The following is a 26,646-nucleotide window of genomic DNA, read 5'->3' on the forward strand; positions in this document are numbered from 1 at the left end:
CTTCCCAGGATGCCAAGGGGCGGGGCGGGCCGGAAGGCTGTGTGCCCTCCGCAGGGTATGATGGGGGAGTAGGAGATATCCATCATGGCGGCTTCCATCTCGGGCTACACCTTCAGCGCTGTGTGTTTCCACAGCGCCAACAGCAACGCAGACCACGTAGGTGCCGGGCCCCAAGTCGCGGCCTCTGGGGCCTCCAAGCCTGCGTCTCGGGCCGGCGCCTGCGGCCATACCGGGCCCACTCGCGGCTCGCACCCCGGGCTCCCGGGCCGGCTGGAGGAGCTAGTGACCCGGGCGGCTCCCGCCCCCGGAGAGCTCCTGCTGCCCGGAGTTCCTTCGCCCCCGGGATGGGCCCCCTCCCTCGGTGCCCTCCGCCGCCTGACCGTCCCAGGACAGCCGTCTAACGTTAACAAAGCTGTCACGGTCAGCCGCCGGCAGTGGCCGGAGTCGCTTAGTGGAAACCGAGCGCCTGCCCCCCTCCCCCCGAGAGGCTTTTAGACTTGTGAGGGGCACCCGGGGTCGGAAAGGAGCCGAGAGACTGGGCTTTAGGAGCCGAGGCACCCGGTCCCGCCCGGCGCGCTGACAGGTTGTCGTGGGATGCGACGAGGGAAAGCTTGGCTTTCACTATCATACTTGTTAGATGTGATCGTGTGTTTTCTTCGCCTCGATGGAAAATGGGGAGTGTAAACAGTAGTGTTAGATGTAGGATCTACTTGCCTTAAGTTGCATGTTTAGTTCTTAGGCAAATGTTCTAACCACGGAACTTAGTCGCAGTGAAATAGGGAAGCGACACGCTTAGGTAAGAGTGGTTGGAAATGCATGGGCTTTGGAGCCCAGAGAGGGAGGGAGCAGAGCTTGTCTGCTTCAATGTCTTTATTTTACCAATTGTCTTTTAACGGCACTGGCGTCTGGATGGAAATTCTCCGTGAAACTGGATAATTTAATCTTTAAGCACGTATTCAATTTGCCCACCAAATTGAGGGATAATTTTAAATGATGTAACAGTAAATTATTCAAATTCATTAAATAAGTGTGTGGGGGGGGGGGTTGTCATTACAAAGCAAAATGATACACAGCAGAACAAACATGGATTTGGTTTGATGTCTAATCTTAGCTTCCATTAATAAAAACTGATTTCATAGATTCCACTAGTAAATTGGATGGCACTAAATTATTGTACCTTTCATATCATCACAAACTTGATCGTAGAGACATTAATGATATAAATATACATGTGTTCTTCCAGAGGCAGCTTATGCCTCTGGACCTAAGGCTGATACTGCAGCCAAATTTTTAATAGTAGAATGCAGTTCCATATATAGGTGGTTTGTGATACTCCTACTGTCCATGGGAGTATTTAAATAATGCTTGTTAAACCTCTCTAGTTCCTGGAGCACGTCCTAATACCACAGTTTATGTATAAGGCAAGATTATTGTAAGAATAAGCAGCTACCTGTTGAAAACTGAATCATTTTTCTACAAACTTCAGTGAGATGACTACGTTACTTAGATTGTTATTAATTTAGTTCAATAGATGACTCTTTAATATCCATGCTGTGCCAGGCATGGTGATAGACTTCATGGAAATTTTCACCAATGGCAACAGTTTGATATTTTAAAGTTGAAGAACGAGCAGTTTGCTTTTGCAGTACATCTTGTTTTGTCCAGGCAAGGAATTAGTTTAAAGCCACTCATTATTCTGTAGAACTAGGGTTAGCAAATTTTTTGCTGTAAAGGCCCAGATAGTAAGCATTTTAGGCTTTGTGATCATGTGGTCTCTGTAGCAACCTCTCTGCTGCTGTAGGGAGAAAGCCACCAAAGATGATACATAAATTAGGGGGACTGTGTCCAAGAAAACTTCATGGATACTGAAATTTGAATTTCATAGAATTTTCACATGTCATGAAGTCTTATTCCTATTTTTTATTTTTTTTCTACCATTTAAAAATATAGAAACTATTCTTAGCTATGGGTCGTAAGTAACAGGCCTTAGGCTGAGTTTAGCCCATGCACTATAGTTTGCCTACTCCTAAAAGTAACAGTGGCTCAGATAATCCAGATCAGTAGATAAATAAGCATTCATTTTGTACTTGGTTTCAGAATGTCTTGATGTCATTGTTGACTTTTTCAAACTGAGGACTGCAGTAAGACTGCCAGATAAAATAAAAGGCACCTGTATTTAAAAAAATAGTAACTGATATTTTAGTGTAGGTATATTCCAAATATTGCATAAAAATTATTTCTTATCTGATTTAATTTTAAGTGAGTATCCTATATCTTTATTTGCTAAATCTGGCAACCCTAGATTATGGGATACCATGAATCTATAGATATATTGTTAAGGTCTAAAGTTTTGTAGGAATTAAAAGTTTTTTTCACTTTTATTAAAACAAATGTTTTTTTAACCTGTTACAAAGACACAGCTTCTCTTTTATACTGAGAACTCATAACAGAAAGACATCCAAAGGATAAAAGAGGCTTCTTCAGTCAATGTTTCTCAATCTAGTAGTATGGACAGTCCTTCAGTTCTGAAAGAAAAAAATTTATTTAATGGGGTCTGTATATTAAGTTTGTAAAATGCCCTGTATGTGGTGATTGAGATTTTAGGGCACTCCACACCTTTAATCCAATACCAAAGCTATGCTGTAAAGCATCTTTCTTGCCCTCCTCTTCCCCACAGATTCCAACTGGGAATGTTTTTAAACTAGGAAACTTCTTTAATTGATTTGAAGGTTCAACCTAAAGTAGAAAGGTATATAGTACAAGGGCAATTTGTACAATAATCCAAATAAGCTTGCCATGTAAACTACTATTCTATAAATCACCAAGCCATCTGAGATGTATCTATTAGCTGGATTGTTCAAAAAAAAGGATTCCATAACAAAATGAAATATTTTCATCTCTTCCCCCCCAAAAAACATGTTTTTTTGAAGTAAAAATAAGTAGAATGAATTCACCACAATGTACTAGCAACCACAATCCCCTCCCCCTTATTTAATTTACATGGCAAGCTTATTTGGATTATTGTACAAATTGCCCTTGGACTATATATTGCACAAGTTCAATAAATTTGCACAACCAGTATTTATTGAGTACCTCCTCTGTTGGGCACTGTGTTAGGTGGTAAGATGGAGCAATGAACAAGCACAGAGTTCCTGCTCTCATAAAGCTTACATTTTAGTGTAGGGGTAGGCATTTATTTCTTTATATAAATATGTAATATGGTGGATAGTGAGAAGAATACGAAGAAAGAGAATGCAGGGTAAAAGGCCAGTGTCTGGCAGACCCGGTTTCTGATATACTGGCCAGAGAAGCCCTCTCTGATAAGGTGCCATTTGAGTAAACGAGTAGAATAGAGAGGAGTAAACCACGTGAGTATGTGGGGAGGGAGATTCCAGGACAGCCTATCATTCACTCTCTGCAGGGAAATTATGTTGACATTTAGAGTATATATTCTCCAACTGTGCTCTTGCTGAGCATGACCGCAAGTACTTAAACAGTAGGTTATATGCTGAGTAATCCAGAAATGATGATGGTGGTATATGTTCTCTAAAGGTGTAAATTACATCAACATTTTATTAAAGAAAAAGTTAAACTGATAAATTTATTTGCTGAAATCCTTATTTCCCATGCCAGCCTATACAAGAGCAATTACTTGTGCATTGTTAACTTCTTTATCCTTTTATCATAAACAGTTCTTTAAAAACAATGAAATAAATTGTATGCTGTTTCAGGAAAACAACCTTGGACTATTTATGCTTCCTGAGCTGTTTTGATGTTGCTTATTACACTTAGTAGGATTTAGGTGGTGAATTCATTCTATTCATTTTTGCTTCAAAAATACATATTTTTTCAGGGGGAGAGATGAAAATATTTCATTTTGTTATGGAATCCTTTTTTTGAACAATCCAGCTAATAGATACATCTCAGATGGCTTGTTGATTTATAGAATAATTTACATGGCAAGCTTATTTGGATTATTACTAAAGTTATTATAAAACTTTAGTATCATCAATCCCACTTAATTCCAGTAAAGCTCTTTCTTGTTTTTAGTCTGCAATGATTTTCTTTTATTAATTTTAGGAAGGATTTTTGCTGGGAGAGGTAAGACAAGAGGAAACCTTTAGCATCAGTGACTCACAAATCAGCAACACAGAATTTCTGCAAGTAATTGGTAAGTGAGTTTATCCCTGAGCTTAGAAATGCTTTTTGTATCTATGCTGTTTGTTTTGTTCTTTGACCCTTAATTGATTTTAATCTTAAGAGATTAAAAGAATACATGAAAAACCAGTAAAATCACAAAGCAAATTATTTGCATTGAAGGTTTTTATGACTCAGTATAACCTTACAGCACATAGCTATAAGTTTAGGTATTCGATAAAGCCATCGCTCACCTACTAAGTGGTCCGACTTCCATTGGACTGCTGTGTGCTGTCACGCCTGGTGGTTTCTTCACAACCACAGTGCACCTTAAGTTTGCATTTTGGGCTGTCCCCATTGTCAGCATCACCTCCGACTACAGTGAAAGCATGGGTGTGCTTGTCCATGCTAGAGGGATCTGGCAAAAATGTTCATGCTCATTTACATGAGATAGTTGCTAAACCTACACAGCCTACTGAGAAATAAGCCAAACAGTCAATATGGGGAAGGTTGCTGGGAAAGATGAAGGAGTATATAGGTGCACCCACTCTCTTTGGATCAGTCTCCTCTTGCTAGATAGGGGCCATAGTCCTCTCAGCTGCACCTCAAGCATATTCACCAAACAGCATATCCTGATACTCAGAACAAAGTAAGGGACATTTCTTCATTTATGCAACTAATATTTAATGAAGAACTCCCATGTGTGAGGCATTGCTGGGTAATGAGAGGACTTTCCAGACGGAGCTGTGCTTCCCAGGAGTATGGGAAGGATGAGACAAGTGTACAGGACCACCAGGCAGTAGGAGGCCAGTGCTGTAAGAGGGGAGCAAAGGACGTCACATAAGTTGAAGAAAAAACTGCTAGTGCTTCAAATCAGTAAAGATGTCATGAAGGGGGTGAACTTAGGGCCAGTGGGTGGTACATTCAAGGGAATACACAGCAAGGAGTGCATAAAACACATAAAGAACCTGGCCTGTTTCTATGTGACTAAAATACAGAATGTGGGAAGGTGAGTGATTTGTGGTTTGAAATACTGCTGGAAGGTTAAGTTATGTGGGGGCCAAATCATCGATTTCAGGCCTGTTCTGAGAGCCTTCTAGTGCACAGGCTGGAAGGCCAGGGTGAGGAGTGAGGTGGAGTTAGGATTGGGGGAACCCAAGAAACTGAACTGTTTCTTAAAGGACCCGAACTACAAAATCCACTCCCCGCAATAGTGCCTTATTAAATAAAGACTTAGACTGGATAAAGGTATTCTGGGGTTTTGTTTTTGGTTTTTATTTTGCTCAACTTTTAAAAATCCTGAAGTAGAGAATTTGGTTTCATTGAACATCTCTGCAATTTATTGTTTGCACTTGAGTTTTCAGAACTAATTTGGTATGTGCAGGTTAAAATGCCACATATAAGTAACTGACCATGCAAGCCATGCAAGAAAGAGCTCTCTTAACTTGGCATAATCACAAAAATAGCATTTCTGATGGCTCTACTGGCTTTTATTCATTTGTAAAGAAATAGCATGGTAAGTAATTAAAATTCTACAGTATAATGTACTGTATCTTTGATTCATAAACTTTCTGTTTCTTGCAGTAAATACCAGTTTCCATGGTATTGTAGATCTGGGGAAGTGCCAGTCAGTAGAGAGTCCCATTAGTACAGTGCCTTGACAGCCATCTTTTGCTGTACAATGTTTAATTTATTAGCTATATTCAATTCATTGTCTGAAATGATTATGGATCTCATGGACAAAGTGTTTGCTGGGGTTATCCTAAGTGCTTTTTTATCACTGTACTAGCTATCTTTTAAAAATACATACATATTAGAAAATGTAAACCAGGGATTGTGGAAAACCTGGATTGATTGCAAGGCCAAACATTAGGTAAAGTGCCATGAGTGGTATCATGGGGAAATTTTCTGGCATAGCTTAACCTCTAGAATTGAGATGTTTTGAATAAAAGAAATTTACCACATTTAACTGTTTGTTGAAATGTCTGAATCCATTCACAGACACTTTACCTTACTCATTATAATATGGAGATTTCATATAGATCATCACACTTGAACATGAAGTATCTGTATCTTGTTTGGAATACATACTAATTTACATGCTGTGCTAGCTCCCTTTAGCAGAGCTGTCCACCCTTAGTTCTAGGTGTGGTAGGGAGGAGACAACAAAAGAGCTATAGCTTCCTTGGTTGATGCGGTGACTCAGTCGCAGCCATTGGGAAGAATGGAGGGGGAAGGAGAGGAGCTGTTCAGCTCCCCACTGCGAGGAGGAGCAGAGACAGGAAGATGAGGTGGAGGAGCAGTAAGTCCTAGCGGTCGCAGAGACGCCTTACAGTAAGGCGGGGGGGTCTACTGTTTGGATGAGTTCCTGAGACCCGGGAAACTTTAGACTCCCAGGCCAGGCTGCCGTGCTTCTGCCTGCTTCCCCACTCTGCCCGTCAGCCAGTGGGCCTGCCAACTCCATTCCGATCTGGAGCTTTATCCCGTTTGAGACCATCACCCTGTTTTCTCTGTGGAGTGCTTAGGTATTGCAGAACGTCTTATGACAGAAAGCTGTAACTTCCTTCCGAAAATGCCACGTGATATCTAGAGCATATCTTTGTGTGCTTCTAATCCAGATTGTAAATGAGAAAGAAGTCTGCTGGGGTGGATTGAAGACAGGAGTGTGTGTTCAGAGCTAAGAATTTACTCTAGGGATTTGCTTAAACAAAATACTCTTTCCTTTAAAGTAAAAGATGAATTTTTCTTTTCCCAGAATTCTCAGTAATGTCTTTGCTACAATACCAATACTCCACATTCTCATCATTTTACTAATAGTGTCTCTGAAGTTCATTGGGCTGGTGTAACTATCAATTTTGGTGATTAAAAAAAGGAAATTTTTCTGTATGAGATTTTCTAATTTGCATCACTATGTCAACAGCCCTATAACTAGGCAAATGGGATTTTTTTTCCTGTGGAAGTTTTGCATTTATGCTTGTGCTTTGGTAGCATTGACATATACAGCAGCTAATGGGCACAGCCCCAGGTTCTTTAGAGTCATGCTTTCATTTTAATTGAGTTAAAATTGCAGCCTGGAACTCTGTGGCCATGGCTTCTTAAACAACAGGTGATGAGTGATGAGTTGCTGTCCAGGAGAATGTTAATAGACTTTAATGGTTACTTAGTCTCCTGGGCTTATAAAGCAACCCAGACCCTAAGCCCCATGATGAACTTGAAGAAACTGTTTACTGTGGTTAATCACAGCAATCTTTTCAGGAACTGTTAGGATCTGCCTTATGTTAGTGCTCATGATCGTTGAAAGGGTTCATTAATAGACTTGCAGTTTCCTCTCTTCCTCTTCAAAACACCTGGCTCAAGCTGTCATGAGTTAGTTCTTAGTAGGTCATTGATGGTAGGATCGTTAAGGCCCTCCTCTCCCCAAGCTGTCCTCACAGCTTTTATCCACCTTGATTAAATGCTTCCAGTCAGTTACTTTTCCTTATGCTTTGTTTAAATAGGTAAGATTGAATAAGGCTACACAATAGCCGTGTGTTCCTGAATAAAAGCTTTCAGATGTGTGCTCATCAAAATTGGACAAATAGAAATAGAACTTTCACTTTCCAGTTTACTTTGTTCTGAGAACGTGTCCCTGAGGTTAAACATTAAGAATATGTACTGCCTTCAGTAGTGTACACACAGCACTTATTTAGGGGGCAGAAAACCAGCTTTTTATTGTCTCAGACTTCAATTAAAAAAAAAAAAGATGCTGGGCTATTTTATGGTTGCTTGTATCTTCCATGATTAACTAAAATGTATTTCCTCTTTCTAATTACAGAAATCCATAACCATCAGCCTTGTTCAAAACTTTTTAGGTAAGCCACTTCCTTCTGTGTAGCTTTTAGTCCTTATTAAAAGATAAATTGATTAAAAACTAGTGAATTTAGGCCTGTAGCTGATTGTGGCTGTGAAGTCATGAATATAACTGAGGGCACCCAAATGAACGTGTTTTGCTGAGTGCCAAATGTGTGCATGGCGCTGTGTTAGGTTAGGAAAAGGGCAGGGAGTCAGTGTGAATCTTGGCTTCAGTGGTTTAGAATGGAAGGCTTCCCTGCCAGCCTCCCTAGCCTTCCCTGCAGCTTTCGAGAAGGAAGTTGATTAAAGATCACATATAGATAAAATAATTTAATGGGTGTTTTTAAGAAAAATAAAAAATGTTCAGTGTTCAACTTTAAGATATAAAGAAAAGGAACCTAAGACTTTCTTTTTGTGTCTAAGTTAATAGACACCAATTGCATGTTATGACCAACAAAAGAAATGGAAAGAGAGACTTCAAAGGGAAAAAGCAAACTTCCAATTATAAAATAAATTAAGTCATGGGGACGTCATGAAATGTACAGGGGATATAGTCAATAATTTTCTAGTACCTTTGTATGGTGACAGATGGTAACTATACTTATTGTGGTAAGCATTTTGTAATGTATGTAATTCCCAAATCACTATGTTGAACACCCGAAACCAATATAGTATTGCACATCAGCTATACTTCAACAACAAAAAAGGGAGGGAGAAAGGAAATGACAAAGAGACATGTGGAGGCAAAAGGGTGAGGGAGAAAAAGGCCAGGATCTCCCACACACCAAATTTCTGCTCCCTAAATACCACCCAAGCCTTTGTCTTCTTTCTCAGCCCCAAACTCTTCTCCCTGACGGCTGTTATGATGATTTCAACTCTGTTTCTTAAAACTCCCTGAGGTCCTATTCTTCTACCTTCCCAGAAGCCAAGCCAATACTTTCCTTCCAGGGCTGCCTGTACTAGTACAATTCACTGGTCTTGGTCAGCACTTGCTCCTCTAACACCTGCCAACCCTCTGTGCCTGGCCGCTCCTGCTGTGTGTTCTCTACAGCTTTCACCCTGACCCCTCTCCATTCTTGGCTGGCCCAAACACCCAGCCCCCTGGCATCCAAGAACTCCTGGGAACTTGTATCATGCTCAGTGCCCAAACCCAAACCCATGTGGAGGGGGCAGGCAGTCTGCATCTTGATGGGGTAAAACTTGTTGGAGTCCCTTCTGCATCTCTGGGTTCTGGCCCCCCCACCTACCCTTTGATTGTTTCAAAGGATTGTCATGCAAGATGGCTACCTCTGAACGAAGCCTCACAGCAGCTGAGAACCTTCTCTCATTTAGATTTACACAAAACTGAAACAGGAGTGGGAAGCAAGATGAACAACCAGCAGTTCATTTGAGAGGGATCTTAGAACAAATGAAATGGTGCAGCCCTGGGCCACACAGTGCTTCTGTCTGGTCCATGGAAATGTCCAGTTTGGCTCTGACTGTCCAAAATTTTGCTAGGTGCCCGGCCTTGCCCTTTTGAGGAATTCCTTACAAGAATTTGACTAAAGTTTTAATCATAGACTTGGAATTCTTAGAGTTGAAAGAAACCTTAGAAATCATCTGTCTACTCCAAACTATATTTTGCAAAAAAAAAAAAATTGAAGACCATGTAGGTTAAGGAACTTGCCTAAGGTCACACAGTGAGAAGCAAAACAGCTGGGGCTGCTATCTCCTGACTCCCAATTCCATGTTTTTTTCTCTATCTTGAACTCCTTCCTACCTTTTTAAGGCCTGGGCTTACGGTGTTAGGAGGAGCGGGGAAAGGGTGGCATTCATAAAATCATGACCAGTGGTAGAAAAGCCCACACAGTATTATGCCTGGCCTGCTCACTGCAGGATCCTCATCACATTGGTCTATTTTAGCGGTGAGTGCATTTGATATGGGGCAAGTCACTTAACCTCAGTATCTTTATCTACAAAAATGGGAATAAAACTTATTGACTTGTTGGGTTGAATTACTACTTACCTTCTAGCATTAAGGCAAGAATGGGGTGACATAACATGAGAGAGCATGCAGCTGAGTATCTTAAGCATTCAACAAATCTTCATTTCTCAGAAAATGAGCTCCTGTGTTCTTTTTTTCATAAGTAATTGATACTTAGAAACAAGGAAAAGATGTCACAGCCATTTGACACCACACATTTTGTAATTACTTGCCATCAGCACCTCCCACATGTGGAAATAATATCGTTTGAATGTAGCAGTCTCTTGAGTATTCTCTGATACAAAGGATACCTTCCATCAATAAAGCATTTAGATTGATTTTTCCTTATATAATACCTATTGAAGGCAAGCAATTACAGCTTTTATGATTAGATGACCCATAGACATATATAGCTAAGCAAATTCATGTCACAATACCTTGTAATTTTAATAAAATTTATTTCTCTTTAAAACAAAAAACAGTTTTTATGACTATGCAAGCAAAGTTAACGAAGAGAGTTTGGACAGGATTCTTAAAGATCGGAGAAAGGTATGTTCTAATTGCTGCCAAGTTTGATTTAGAAATTGCTCCTCATCTTTCACCCAAACTTAAAACCAGAAAAGAATGTAAAATGAAACAATGTGATTTGATGTTAATGTATGACACTTCTGTTTACTCAAGTAGATTTTAAGCTAAATTGCAGCTGTGAGACAATGTTTACAAGATATCAATAGAAAAAAATTTAGATACAGTATGATTCCATTATGTAAAAATCAGAAGAAAAAAAAATGAACTAAAATTCAGGAAGTTAACAATAGTTGAGTTGATTTGGGGTGGTTCTGTCTTTCAGTTTTGTAATTTAAAAAATTATTTTGCAAATATTTTATGTACATGCATTAATTTTATAATCAAGAAAAATATTTCTAAAAGTAAATTACAATAAAATACCTTTCGATATGTTACTCTTTCAAGTTCAGTTAACATTGAACATGGATGCTTTTCAAAAGATCATGTGTTTATTATTTCTGTCAGTGTATGCATGTGATGTTCTGATTATGTATGGTAAGCAAGTCTGAATAGAATTGAAATGAACCAAGGTTTTCACCTGCGGTATTGTCCGATGGTCTCATTTATAACTTTCTTTTTCGTACCATGTGTGGGTTTTACTTTTTACCTTCAATTATTAATTCCGGAAAAATAGATTGTTATTAAACCATCACTTGAGGAAAAAAGGACCAGTACAAGTTTTTGACTTGTCAAAGAGACCACAAAATGTCTTCGTTTAGAAGCATGTATTATAAAAAAGCTTCTAAAAGATTACCTGTGGCTAACAGTAATCATGGCAGTGTGGACCTTGTCTGAACATGGCCATCAGGTAGAGTGCAGTTAGGGTAGATGTACGGCCTTTCCCATGTATGGGTGCCTCAGTACCAATGTCAGGTTTAAGGCAGAAAGAAAAGCAGTAAGTTAAAAAGAAGAATGGGAAGTGTGGAGGTAAGGTGGAAGAAAGGACACATGACTTTGTGGATGACTGCAAGTTCACAGTGAGTATCGGCAGAATCTAGCCCAGTTGCTTGCTTGCCTGTCTGGGAAAGGGAGGGAGAGCAGCCCCAGGCGTTGTGGCCCAGCTCTCTCATTTTCAGTGACTTGCTCCAAAATGCACATTCTGGAATCTTAGGAATCCATCCTTCCTCTCCCAGCCACCACCTTAACTCCTCATTTCATTTATTTTCATGTTTTAGATAATGAGCTTTTATTATACTTTCTAAAACTAAAATTCATTCCATGAAAATTCTTACTGAAGCAGTTTTCTAGCACTCTAACTACATATTAAAAGCACCAGGAAGTTTTTCTTAAAAATACATGAGAAGAAGAATTTTAAGGCAAGAAAAATGAGTAATGAATATAAACAAAAAATTCACAAAAGAAATCCACAAATGACCAAGAAGTAGGTGAGAAGATGTTTATCTTCAGTCAGGAAATGCAAACCGAAACAGCGTGGTACTATTCTTTTGCCCGTCAGACTGGCAAAAGCATAGTAGGATTGCTAATACCAATGTTGGCAAGACTGCAGGAAATGGGGGAGCTAGTTGGTGGGTGATACAGACATTTAGGAGGAGAGTTTTGCAATACCAGAACTTTTAAGTATGTGGTTCCACCTTTAGCAATCTGTCCCAAGTAAATAATTGAATCTAGATACAAAGATATGAAAAGCCGGCATTATTGAATGTGCCAGGATGTGTTCTAAGCACTTTCCAGGTATTTCACACATTTCATCCTTGCAACAGCCCTAGGAAGTAAATTACTGTTGGGTTACCTCCATTTTACAGTTGAGGCAACTGATAATAAGAAACTTGCTTAAGGTCGCCAGTGACTAATAGTGGAGCTAAGGTTTCCACACAGCAGTCTGACCCCGCAGTCCAGTCACAGAGATGTTTGTTGCATCTTTGCTTAGTAGTGAGAATTGGGAAGGCAATCTGAATGTCCAGCAGCCGGGAGTGGTGAAGGTATTTTGTTGGCGATCTGTGTGGTGGGTGTAAAGCAGCTGTTAGAAGGAATGAGGGGAAAGTTCAGGTAAGGAAATGGAAGAGCTCAAGGTCATGTTAAGCGAAGACAGTGGGTTCATAATTTGAGCCTCTCTTATGTAAAAATACAAATCTGACTGAGTGTTTAAATGTACAGAAAAAGATCTGGAAGGAGACCAACCAAACTTAACATTGTTTTCTCTGGGAAAGGCAGTGGGAGAATGCTGCTGCTGGAGAGAAGATGTAATAGGTTTTGTTTTGTTTTTTATAACCTGTATTTTATAATTGCAAATCAATTGAAAAAAAGAAAAGGATCCTACTATGTAGTTTTTTCAGTAGTAGGTAGGGACACATTTCCAAATTAAATTGGGGATTTTAAGGTTGAATTTGCTGTTCTGAGCTGCAGGAGACCAATCATAGTTTGCTATTCTGGAGTTAACTTTGCTTTTCCTGGAACCAAGATTCTCGAAAAAGTCAAAAGTTAATCTGCAGTTTGGGTATTACAGAACTTATTGCTAGATCAAAATATGATTTCCTTTATAATTAAAGATGTTTGTTGCTTCAGTTTACTTGGAAATTATGTTGTATTCATCATTGTATTTGTTAAGGACAAAACTATATTTTATATTTTATTGTATGTCCTTTGGCACCTTATACATAATATAAACTCTTTTAAGGATTCTTTGAAAAATCCAAATTTTCAGCACAAAAACAAAGATGACATATAAAATCTAGACTACTTAATACTCTACAAGAAGATATGTCAAAGAAATAACCAATCTTCCCATGTTTTCTTCCGCCTGCTACTTCTGTAGCTTTTCTTCTTCCTTCCTAATTACAACCCTTAAATAGAATTCGTGCCTTCCAAGTGGTAAAGACACCTCAAGACAAATGCTGGGCATAGAAGCCACAGGGCATAAATCTGCAAAGAAGTAAAAAGCTAACCTTTTCAAACAATAAGGCTTCTCTCTCACTTACCAACTTTACATTTCCCTGTATGGCCCCGGAAGATGACTGGTTAGCCAGAGACGGGTAAGATTCCTCAAGGGAGGAACAACCTAAGACAGGCACAGTTGCAGGGGGGCCATCAGGTGAGAAATTGGGGATCAACAGAGGTGAGGCTTAGAACCTCACCCCCACCCCCCATTTTGATAGAAATCTTCTGCATCCGTGGATGTTTTGTTGCCCTTGTCTAGCTTGGATTAATACTTAGCCTCTAGGCACACACCTGATCATCTACATTTGCTTTCTTACAGCACTAAAAAAACACTATGTTTTCTACCTTTATCTTGCATCTACCTAGCACTTCAGCATTTTATGAAAAATAATAATAATAATAATAATAATAATAATAATAATAAGGGAGAAATGTGGGATTCACATATAAATCAAGTATAAAAATCAAACGAATATTCATATCCGACCTGATTGTTTGTAGTTCATAATGTGTGATCAAAACCAAAAGTTTCTGTGATGACTGCCCTTGTACTGTTCACCATGTAAGAACTTATTCACTATGTAAGAATTTGTTCACCATGTAAGAACTTGTTCGTTGTGCTTCAGAAGATCGGAGACTGATGAGAATTAGGCTTGGGGTGGATTAATGATTGTGCATCGAGTCCCCTGTACAGAATTTTATTGTTAAATGTTAACAACCATTTGATCAATAAATATGAGAGATGCCCTCTCAAAAAAAAAAAATCTAGACTACTCAAAAGCTTTGTAATTCATTCAAGTTTGAGTTTTTTTCCCTACGAAAGGTACAAAATTTGTATCTTCACCTCAAATGGTTTTTATACTAGTAGCAAAGGTACATTTAAAATGTGAGACTTAAAACTACATGCGTACTTTAAACAGTACCTAACATATAGAAAATAATTTTAATTAATGTCAACTCTTTAAGATAAAGTGCTGATGGAAACTTCTCAAAAACTGACTCTTTGCTAGGCTTCAAATCTAATATTTTGTTGAAAAATTCTAAGAATTGAACAAAAGTTAATAAGTCCAACTCATAAAAAATAATGTACAGTGATTTTTTTTGTATCATTAATGTACAATTACATGAGCAACATTATGGTTACTAGACTTCCTCCATTATCAGGTCCCCACCACCTACCCCATTACAGTCACTGTCCATCAATATAGTAAGATGCTATAGAATCACTACTTGTCTTCTCTGATACACAGTGATTTTTAAAGTTTTCTGAGTCCTAGAATTATCCATTTGAAAACAAACTAATCAAGATTTTTGTCACAATAGCAACAAATATATTAGAAATTTGCTTACTAAAAAAATGTGTGGTTCTCAAAATATAGAAACTCTATAACATTGCTAAAACATTTTTTTTTTTAAGTTAGGCTTAAGATAGAGGCTAATGTTTTTGATATGAAAATCCCCCAGTATGTAGAATGTGGTCACATGCTGAATTACTGCTCCGACAGAATCTATATTGTGCTTACAAAGTTTCCACAGCCTCAGGTTTTGGGTTAAGGCCAAAAAAAGCAAGTGAGAGGAGGATTTCTGCCTTCTGGAAGCATCTGCTCTGAAATAGATAATGATAAACACAACTGCCATCTTAATATCATAATAAGACGGAAAAGAACACAACCTAAAGATGACAAATGTGCCCATTGTTGGGGATAATTGCTTTGGTGCCAGAAAATGCAAGTGAATGTTGAGCATAGAGATAGGAAAGTCTTCATGAAAAATTGTGAAACTTCAGCAGAGATAAGGTTTTAGGGAAAGATATCCATAATTTTTCATCATGGCCAAAACATAGCTATCAGGAGTGTGCTTTTCAGCAACAGTGACCTAATTTCTCAGTAGCTTTGCAACTAGCTTGCTAGCTCTGAAAGGTAGAATTGTAGAGGTCAACAGTGTGAATTAATTTGTCACCTCATAATTCATTGATCAGAATGATGGGGGCATCTATTTAGCAAATATCCAGTGAAAAGTTGATTACTACCAATTAATATCCAAAATAAATTTATAAGGCTCCCTGCTTCTCAGAAAATACAAATAGAGTAAAACAACTGGAATCTGCACAAATGAAAAGCATTATTACTCATCTAGTAGCCACTTGCAAGATTCTGTTAATCAGTGAGTATTTCATGAGACCTGCCAACATGCTGAGGGCTGCTCAGATCTTTGCCAGGGATACAAAGGGAGCATGAGATGCACCCCAGGTCTACACAGTACTGAGATTTATAGTGAAATATCCCTGTTTTTAGACATTGATACCTATAGCCATTTGATAGTTTTTCTTACCCACTATTTTTTTTTTAAAGGAAAACTACTTTTCACATTTTTATGAAAACCATAGTATAACTAATGTGGAATTTTAAAGTTAATGTTGCACAGTGGAAAAAGATGGACCAGTAGGTTCCGGGTCTTGGCCGTTATTCATTAGTTCTGTGACTTTGGACAAAAACATCTCTTTTACAAGATTTAAACTCTAAGAAGTGTTTGGGTTTTCTTTTTACTTAAAGACTATCAGAGTTAATTAATGTAATTGGAAGTTATGCGTTATGTTCAGTAGTACTCCTTGAGGGCAAGAACTATTGGTCCCTATAGTGCCTGCATGTGATATGAACTCAATGGAGAAAGTATTACTCACCTCCCAGGGTTGGAAATATTTGTAACATAGCTCATCGGGCGCCCACCACAGGGCATCAGCGAAGGTTGGTTCACTTCCTTCGTATGTGAAAGTGCCAAAACATAATCTAAATTTACTGTTAATTTTAATATCATACTAACAATTTTAAATGACCTTTGTTTCTTAAAACAGGATTTTCACTTAAAGAATTTGTTTCAAAAAGAGGCTATCTATATGAAGATTATTCTTCTAAATAAATGATCTCAACAACAGAAGTTTTCAAACTCTAGCGTGCACAAGAAAAAACTCAATTTATCCTAAATTCAGATTCCTGGCTTTACCCTTAGAGGTTCTGATTCTGCGGGTTTGGATGGGCCCAGGAGTGTTTTAGCAAGCTCCCAGATGTCTCTTAGGTCATCCATCTCCTGATGTCCAGCAGGTCCCCTTATGAGAAATACTCTTCCAGAGAGCATTCAGTTTATTCACTTAGCCAGTTTAGTTATCCTGTGGTTAGAGCTGACAGAGCTAAATTTTTTAAATTGTTGTATTGAGGTATAGTTGACATACAGTGAACTGCACATACTTGGAGTACACACTTTGATCAAAGTTTTGTTGTATGTATACAAACACGAAACCATCATCACAGTAAGATAGCAAACATAGCCATCACGGCAAAGGGCTCCTCGTGCCCTTTTCTAATCTCTTCTTCTCACCCCTCTCCCTAGTCAACCACTGATCTACTTTATGTCACTATAGATTAGTTTTCATTTTCTGGAATTTTTTATGAATAGAATCCTCTCACATACACTTTTTTTTTCTGGCTGGCTTCTTTCACTTAGCATAATTAATTTGGAATTAAGCCGTGGTGTTGTATGTATAAGTAGTCTGTTCCTTTTTTCTTTATTGAGTAGGATTTCTATGTGTGGATAGACCAGTTTGTTTACCCATTTGCCTGTAGATGGACAATTGGATTGTTTTCAGTTTTGAGTGATTGCACATAAAACTACTATGAACTTTTGTGTAGAAGTGTTTGTGTGGATAAATTCAGAATTAAGTTTATAAGATTTCATGCAACTTTCAATATTTTTTCCTCCGTTCTTGTTGCAGAAAGTTATTGGGTGGTACAGATTCCGGCGAAACACGCAGCAGCAAATGTCATACAGGGAGCAGGTTATCCACAAGCAGCTCACCCGCATCCTTGGAGTGCCCGACCTTGTCTTCCTTCTCTTCAGCTTCATCTCCACTGCCAACAGTTCCACTCATGCTCTAGAATACGTCCTCTTTAGACCAAACCGAAGGTAAAGAAAGCATTCCCACCAGCCTCAAAAACAGGAAAGATGTTGGTACAAGTAATTGAGATTTATGATTTTAAAAATGTGCATTTTATAGCATCTTTAAAGAAAAGCTTTTATAATTTTAACTAGTTTTCTTTGTAGTTAGAGGTGTTTTCCCATTAGTTAGCTGTATAAATTAAAATTATTATTGAACCAAGAAGCATTAGCAAGACATGTTCATTATGCATAAATTCTTACAAGGAATAAACAGCTGGAATTCATCATTTGCTTCTCTGTAATCTCTTCTGTAGAAATATAGTTTTAATTGCTCTGAAAATCTGATTATAATTTTAAAACAGATTTCAAAAACAAAATTAAAAAATTGATCCACCTACTGGTAATGAGGGTTTTACATTGTGAACTTGTTGAAGTGAGAAAAAAAAAAAGATCCCATGATCATGGTGTCTTTCTGTAAACAGAAAATTTCTCTCTGGAAATTCACTTGTAGAATAAATTAGATCAACATCAATGAAAATAATTATTAATTGTTAAATAGCCATGTGCAAGATTTCATTAATTAATCAGCAGGTATTTCTTGCTGGCAACCTCCTCAGCACTCAGTCAGTTTCTTTGGGGATGCAAAAGATGTATGGCATGACCTCTGCCCTTAAGTAGTTTACAGTTGAGTTTCTACTTTAAGGGAAGGGGAAAAATTGCTAATTCATGCATCTGTGAAGTAGGTTGTTTGTGGAAGTAGGTGTTCTAGGAGGCCTCTTATTAGTTCACCAGTGCAGACTCAGATTCCTATTGCCAAGACCTATTCTCCAAGTAGAGCAGTGCTTTTAACATGATCTCTCCCAATCCTCCCCACAGGTACAATCAGAGGATATCCCTTGCTATTCCCAATCTAGGCAATACTAGCCAGCAAGAGTATAAAGTGTCTTCGGTGCCAAATACTTCTCAGAGTTATGCCAAAGTTATTAAAGAACATGGGTAAGTTGCAACTAAAATGAACACTTTTTCCTTTCTTTTGTTAACAGTATTTAAAGGTTTATGGAGAAATGTGAAATCAAGTTTGATATCACTGAAATTGAAAAATGCAGTCAGGTAATTCCCCAGACCACTACTGCTGTACATCAAAGTGTTATGCTTAGTGAAAAGATAGTTTGCCACAGAGACGACAGGTAGTGATTTTACAGCATCTTACTACGCAGATGGACAGTGACTGTGCAGGGGTATGTGGGGGGGACTTGATGAAGGGGGGAGCCTAGTAAACATAATGTTCTTCATGTAATTGTAGATTAATGATACCAAAATAAACATAATAAATAAATAAATAAATAATAATACTGAACATGACAACATTGTATGCCAACCTTGACATACTTATTTTGTACAATATAGTTACACTATCCTTATAAAAGGAAGCAAGGCGCCCTGCCATTATGTTTTTTAATTCTAAGGGGATATAGAAACCAAACAGTTTCACTTAACTTAAATCTAGGGGTAAACCAAATTTCTGGAGGACATGACTTTGCGCATTCTGTTTATCAGCAGGGTGCCATTGCTATATGTATTACAAATTAAAAGAATTTAGAACATTAAAAAAAAAAAGATAGTTTGCTTTTACTAATGCTTATTTTTTTAAACATTTGCCACAGGGTTTTGTTGGTTTTTTTGTTTTTGTTTTTGTTTTTGCTATTGTTATAAAAGTTGGGGTAGAATATGTATATTTCTGAGGTTGTAAAAGCTAACTGTGGTCACTGAAAAAGGTAATAGCTTTTTATTATTTTTGAAATGTCTTAGTAACATGGGTTTCTCTTGTGTTAGTTCTTCTGGTGTTGGCATAACCCTGAGACATTGTCACCCTAGAGCTGCAGCATTTAAGTAGTAGATTTAGGTAGAAGTGATAGATAGGAAAATGCCTTTTAGGTTCATAGCAGTTATAATAACTTTGTGACATCTTTTCTCTGCCTTTCTTCTAGTACTGACTTTTTTGACAAGGATGGAGTAATGAAAGACATCAGGGCAATTTATCAGGTTTATAATGCACTTCAGGAGAAAGTACAGGTAACATTTACTTACTAGTTTTCATCTTATTTATATTGCTCACATGCTTCTTTTTATAGTGATTTGACAGTTAACTGCATTATTAAATGTTCACCCCCCACTAATGAAATTACTGTCTATCAACATAGAATGATGTTATAGAATTATTGCCTATATTCTCCATGCTGTACTTTCATTCTCATGACTAATTTATATTATGACTGAGATTTTTGTGCCTCTTTATCACCTTCACCTGTTTTACCTGCCCATTCCCACCCTTCTCCATGGCAACCACCAGTCCCTTCTCGGTGTCTGTGAGTCTGTATCTATTTTGTTCATTTGTTAATGTATTTTTAGATTCTGTATATAAATGAAATCATACGGATTTTTTTGTCTTTCTTCGCCTAGCTTATTTCACTTAGCATAATACCCTGTACCTCCATCCATGTTGTCACAGATGGTTTTTTTATGGCTAAATAATAACCCATTGTGTATCTGTACTACATCTTCTTTATCCATTCATCTACTGATGGACACTTTGGTTGCTTCCATAACTCAGCTATTGTAAATAATGCAGCAATAAACATAGGAGTACATGTATCTTTTCAAATTCTACTTTAATTTTTGACAATCTCCCAACTGACAAATAATTGTGGTCCAAAAGTCAGAATGTGCTTTCCCAAAATAATACCAGATGTGTCATGCCAGCCTAAGAAGCCTCGCATTTTTTCCTGCAGTAGAGACTGTGAACTACACTATTACATTACTGTTTTAAGTACTTGTGATCCCATTTGTAACAATATTTTTCCTAGGGAAATGTAGTCTTAGTTTAAAGGATGATAAGAACACAGCTGTCTCTATTAGTTACTCTAAGTAGAGACTGCATCTAAAGGCACCTGTAACACAGTTCAGCTCTGCTTCCTTCCTTGTAGTTCACCCCCTTTGCCCCCAGCTGCCTGCATTGAGTGGGAGATTTGCAGTGGAGCCTGTTCATTGCTAGTCATTCATGCAACAAATGTTTGTGGAAACATCTCCTGCAAGCCAGATACTGAGCTAGGTGCTAACAGTACTTTCCCACGTCCTTTTCATCATGCCTCATGTGTTCTTAGGAGTAATTTACTCTAAAACCCTCAGAACAAAAGAGGCTTTGAGCACAAAAAGGAAAGTGGTATAGCTGAAGAGGCTCTTGCAGGCCTGGAGAAAGCCTCACTTTGAGGAAGAAGACTCCAAGGAAGAGAGAAAGGAATGAAGGCAGCTACTGAAACAAAGGACAGAGTTCAGCCTGCGGCAAAAGAGGAGAGCATACAACAGGCAATTTCCAGTGTTAGTGTTCCGAATTAGGGTCACGGTGCACCCAGCAGTGCAAGGACCTTAGACAGGCTCACTGGGGACTGGCCTACTTTTCGGAGGTTTCTCGTATGTCTGCTATGGAAGGAACGTGCAGGGAAAAAACAGCTTTTTGTCCTGAATTCATGATCGTGCTCTTTCAAGACCAGCCGCACTGTCCCGCAGACTTCAAAGGGACTGTTCTGCATTTCATTGCTGACTGAATATGGCCTGCTGCAAACCGCCATGTCACATGGCACTCTGACACAACTGGTGCAGCTGCAGAGATGTAGTCTCACAAATGGTCATTTCTTTTATTAAATCCTCACATTGAAGCCTAGTTTCTTTTCAACCCTTCCTAATTATAAATATTTTCTGTTAAATAAGTCTATTTGTGTTTTCTAATTTTTGATTGTTGGTTATAAATAAAAGTTAAAAGTATCTCATTCTTGTCTTTTGTTCATCCTTTGTATGCTAGGCTGTTATCAGAAGTTCTCTTTTCAGTTTTCTTCTTACTCATCCCATCCTACCGTTATTTCTCAGGAATTTATGAGCTCAATAGCATAACTCTAAATGAAGAAAGCAAGTCAGTGAATAACAACAAATGCTGTTCTCTTTGATCTTCATGATTTTATTCTACCTGAGGTGCCCGATTTTTAACTTGATAATGCATCTGGGCTCTTCCTAAGGTTGTAATCAGTGCTGTCTTTATGGAATACCTGGTGCTTAGTTTGAAACTAATTGTTCTTGTTGTCATTTTTCCCTCAGGCAGTGTGTGCAGATGTAGAAAAGAGTGAGCGAGTTGTTGAATCCAGTCAGGCAGAAGTGAACAAATTAAGAAGACAAATCACTCAGAGGAAAAATGAAAAGGAACAAGAAAGAAGTGAGTTTCCTATTAATTTTATAATTCACTACCCATTCACTAACAGGGAGATTGCCTGGTTCTCAACATCAGATTATACAATAAATTACACTCATCAAGCTCCAAGTCAGGCTCCTGGGAGGGGGCAGTCACCTTGTCTTCAAGCTTTCCAGAAGAGAAGGACTGTATTTCATGGTATCTTTCTCATCCCCAAAACTGGAGAAGAAAGAAGACAAAGGTTAGAAAGGCTGAAGCAAGTTAGAATAAATCCCAGCAAGTCATTGACACTTGTGTATATATTGACTAATGTGATGTGTTTACAGTGGATGTGATGTTTATTAGTAAGTTAACCCTAGCATGCCTCGCATGTAGAGTTTCTGTCCTGTGTTCATTGTAGCAAGTAAAAGAGTCACCTAAAATCCTTTTAACTTTATGTTTAATTCATAGCCAGGGTCACAACAAAGGCTTTAAACATCTATTTTTTAGTAGTTGTGGATGAATGGATACCATTGAGCTAAGGAACCAGCTGGCTGAAAGAGAATTAGGCCTAATAATTACTAATGCCAGCATGGTAACACACAGGTTTGCTATAATGTCACCAGATTTAACATTTGTAAATAAAATATATGACAAACAATATCAAGTATAAAACAGTATGGCTAACCTTTTCTAATTTAATAAGAATACCTGCAAACCAATTAAAAGGTAATTTATATTTCCAGGTAAATGATGTCTATGTTTGACTCATTTCTACTGTCATGTTTTATTAGAAATAATCAGAAATGCAGACAGATGTATGCACAGAAGTGTACAGCCACTGAAGTGAATTTTTGATGACATAGAATTATGCCCAATACATATCTTAAGTGAAAACACTAGGATATAAAATGATGTAAACATATGATCTCAGCTTTATTTAAGATACATACACACTCATATACGAAACTCGGTAATAAAACCGGAGTTCAGAAAAGTAGGGGGCCTGACCCCTAAAATTTGCATCTTTAACCCCAAATCTTGTGCTCTTTTCACTAAAATCCTAAGTGTTATCTGCATGATAGAATTGCATGTGATTTTCATTTCCTCAGTTTTCTAAGTTTCGTATCCGTATGTGTCATTTTTATAATATAAACGAAGTACTCAAAGTGTTATAAAGGTTGTAGGCTCATAGATACGGGGCTGTTCCAGAGCATTCATACAGATGTGATTTATGGCCAGTACCTGACAAACTGGCCACCTAACATAGGGCATTTAAACTTTTAAGAGAAAAGAGGTGTGTAAGTGTATTTTGACCAGACATTGTGAAGAAAAATGCTTTTTGACATGTGAAGCCTGTTGAAGAAAAAACTCGAATTCAGATCACTGCACACAGTGACAAAGAATGTTAGCTTCTGCTCTCGCCCTAGCCTTGGAGCGCAGTGAGCAGTAGATGAGGGAAATAGCAGAGGATTCAGGCCCAGGTTTTTGAGAAACAGGGCCCTCACTTCTTGCTGTTCCTTTAGTGAAGCCATTTGGTCTTTCTTTTTCTTTTTTCCTTTTTCTAAAATTGGAATATTGTTTATATACAATATTATATTGGATTCAGGTGAACAACTTAGGGATTTATCAATTCTAAATGCTTACCATGATTAGTGTAGTTACCATCTGTCACCATAGAGTATTATGAGCTATATTCCCTATGCTGTATTTCCATCCCTGTGATACATTATTTTATAATTTGAAATGTGCACCTCTATCTCCTCCACCCATTTCACTGTTTCCCCTGCCATGGTAACCAGCCGTCCATCCTCTCTGTTTATGATTCCATTTCTGTTTTGTCTGTTCATTTGTTTTTGTTTCTCAGATCCCACATAGAAGTGAAACCATATGGTATTCATCTTTCTCTAACTTATTTTATTTAGCATAATACCCCCTAGGTCCATCCATGTTGTTGCAAATGACAAATTTCTTTCTTTTTTATGGCTGAATTATTGTATATATGTACCACATCTTCTTCATCCGTTCTTCTATCAATAGACATTTGGTTGCTTCTGTATCTTGGCTACTGTAAATAATGTTGCAGTAAACATAGGGTTGCATATATCTTTCTGAATTAATGATTTTGTTTTCTTTGGTAGATTCCCAGGAGTGGAATTTCTGGGTCATATGGTATTTCTATTTTTAGTTTTTTGAGAAACAGAAACCTCTATACTGCTTTCCACCATGGCTGCACCAATTTGCAACCTCACCAGCAAGCAGTGCTGTAGGGCTCCATTTTCTCCACATCCTCACCAACACTTGGTATTTCTTGTCTTGTTGATAGTAGCCGTTCTGACTGGTGTGAGGTAATATCGCATTGCCTTGATTTGCATTTTCCTGATTAGTTCACTTAATCTTTCTGAACTCTGGTTTCTTTGCCTATATAGTGGAAAGAGTAATATAGATAATGATGACAATAATTCTTTAGAAGGTTGTTCTGAGACTTATATGAACTTAATGAATAACAAAATATTTTATAGATTATAAAGTACTACGCTAATGTAATTTATAGTAATAATCAATTTCACTGCTTTGTTGCTATTTTCCAGACATTCAGGTTGACTGTTTTATGCATTGAGATGCAAAGATAGAAAATGAAAATACAGAACGTGTAACTGGTTTTCTTCCTATTTTCACCCAGGGTTGCAGCAGGCGATGATAAGCAGACAGACGCCCTCTGAAAGTGTGGAACCAGTATTCACCCCTCGGGGGCCCTGCTCTGAGTTTGCAGTGGAAGGTAGAAGTACACTTGGAGATGTAGAGGCCTCTGATCCTCCTCCCCCTTATTCTGATTGTCACCCAAACAATCAAGAGAGTGCCTTGAGCCATTCTCGCATGGACACAAGTGTCTTTATGCCTCGACCTCAAGCCGTGGGTTCTTCCAGTTTTGCTTCCACCAGTGCCGGACTGAAGTATCCTGGAAGTGGAACAGACCTTCCTCCTTCCCAAAGAGCAGCTGGAGACAGTGTTGAGGAATCAGACGACAGTGATTATGAAAACTTGATTGACCCTACAGAGCCCTCTAATAGCCAATACTCACATTCGAGGAATTCTCGACTCATGCCACATCCTGACGGGGGCTCCAGGAACACTCAGACCTCCCAGATTTAGCTAAACAAAGAAACTCTCCACTTAGCACTGTTTTTCTTAATCGCTTATTGAGAGAGTTTTTTGAGGACTTAATCTGGGGGAAGAACTGCTTTCTCAGACCCATGGACTCCCAAGAGGGGAGCCCTTGGGCCCAGAACTTATAGGAGCCTCGAATCCGCAGGTCCTCACCTATGGACCCAGCGTGCAGGTTTCAGGACAGAATCATTAAGATAATCAAATTGTCCTAATTCTGGTGCGATTCATGGATGTACTGGTAAATTTAGGCAAAGTGAAACTTATTGTAGTTTCTGTTATTTAAAATAAATTGGAAATTAGAGACTAAGCACAATTAGTCTATAAATGTTCTGTAAATCAAAACCTTACCTCTTGCACTATCATGCCTTGAAATTTACTTTTTCAAAGGGAAATGAGTTTAGCAGCAGCTTTCAAAGAACCTTCTTTCTATGGTGAGCCAAATTCATCTTTGCCAGAAAAGAAATTTTGATAATTTCAAGAAGCCTGATTGGAACAAATTGGATGTACCTTCTCTTGTCTGCATGACTTTGTGAGATCAAAAGAGAGGGCTTTCTTTCAACTTTTTTCTACTAGCCTGATATGTATTGTCACTTAAAATGGTTGCCTTTAAAAAAAAAATGTAGAAATACTAATTGCCAGTAAATAATCATCCAAATAAGTATATCATAAAATAAATTACTGATTTTTCTTCCCGGAAATTACAGTGGCTTCTCTGTTGCAGTGGCCACATGTATGATCTCTGTTCTGGAGTCTTAAGTGAAGGACACACAGCCGAAAGGAGCTCTGTTCCAGACCTGAGTTTTATAATGAACAGATTCCAGACACAGTGGGTTTAGCTGATTGCGTACGTAAAGAATAAAACTCATTTAGATCTTCTGACAAATCCTAGTGTTAGTTTTATTTGTGGAGGAAAGACATTTAATAAGCTGTTCGGGTATCATGGTGAATAAAGGTTCATTTTGAATCACAGTAACCATACTTTTTTTTTTTTTTAAGTTGCCATTTGGAGAATAGTTGTGGGATGTGTGTAGACTGTCTATTGAGATGCACTTACATTGTTATTTAATTACCGCTTGTTTTCTAGTTTTGCCCAGAATTTGAAACCACTGAAGATGTTGCTAGCATGTTAGGTTCCTGGTGTGAAAATGACAAGACCCAGCATTTGTGATGAGGTCAGCCCATGATGATAATGCTTTGGAATATAACTGCCTTTCCTCTGGACTAGTTAATATCTGTAAGAATAAGCAATTTGTTAAAGAGACTTAAAACCCAGGTTCTGAAAAGTAAATTCATTGTGTAGGCGAGAAGTTTACTCACTGAGCTCCAGTTCCACTCTAAATTCAACAACAATGTGGACCGAAAAATGAAATGTTGAAACTGCCATTCTTCAGATATCTACTCCATGGGCTCTGTATTTTAATATTCTCCTGATTTTGTTGGCCTTACACCACTGCCATTTGATTTGAAATGTTGCAGACCACTTTATCTGCAAATGTTTTCCAGTTCCTATCAGTTACCTTCTAGCAGCTTCAGCACCAGTGTGAATTTGTTTGTTTGTTTTTTTTAAGTGCCATTGCCATCTCCTCTGTTCAGATTCCGACGTTCAGGAAAATACTTTTATTTTTATGCCATACTGAAGCCTACAATGTATATCTGACAAAGCAGTTAAATGTGACAATAAAGACTTATTTAATCATGGTACCACTGTTTTAATGTCTGTCTCAGCACCCAACAAGGTCTTACCTCAGTTTACTCATTCTGACGGTTCTTAGTAGACTTAATACAATTTTTTAAAGGGCATGAGAACTAATCTCCACACAGATTTTTGTCAGACTGGCTTCAGGGGAAATCCAAGAACACAATTTACTAAAATATTTCTGTTGATTTCAAGGAGAATGTGTTGAGTGTTGAGGTACCAACAGAACTGAGTATCAATTGA

The 26,646-nt window shown here is 38.1% G+C and overlaps 1 protein-coding gene across 2 annotated transcripts; it reads left to right on the forward strand.

Moving 5' to 3' along the window:
- The first annotated feature begins 6 nt into the window (after positions 1 to 6).
- Positions 7 to 26,408, forward strand: ABRAXAS2 (abraxas 2, BRISC complex subunit). Of its 2 annotated transcripts, XM_036898853.2 has the most exons (9): positions 7 to 156; positions 4,081 to 4,171; positions 7,952 to 7,988; positions 10,414 to 10,480; positions 17,160 to 17,350; positions 18,200 to 18,319; positions 19,312 to 19,396; positions 21,470 to 21,584; positions 24,223 to 26,408. In XM_036898853.2, the coding sequence occupies exons 1-9, from the start codon at positions 85 to 87 to the stop codon at positions 24,690 to 24,692; spliced, it is 1,248 nt and encodes a 415-aa protein (XP_036754748.2). In that variant the 5' UTR covers positions 7 to 84; the 3' UTR covers positions 24,693 to 26,408. The 2 variants fall into 2 exon arrangements, with proteins under 2 accessions (XP_036754748.2, XP_057362427.1); XM_057506444.1 differs by lacking the exons at positions 21,470 to 21,584; positions 24,223 to 26,408 and adding an exon at positions 20,485 to 21,460.
- Positions 26,409 to 26,646: the final 238 nt, after the last annotated feature.

Source organism: Manis pentadactyla, chromosome 8 (assembly GCF_030020395.1).
Source record: "Manis pentadactyla isolate mManPen7 chromosome 8, mManPen7.hap1, whole genome shotgun sequence".
Classification (NCBI taxonomy): Eukaryota; Metazoa; Chordata; class Mammalia; order Pholidota; family Manidae; genus Manis; species Manis pentadactyla.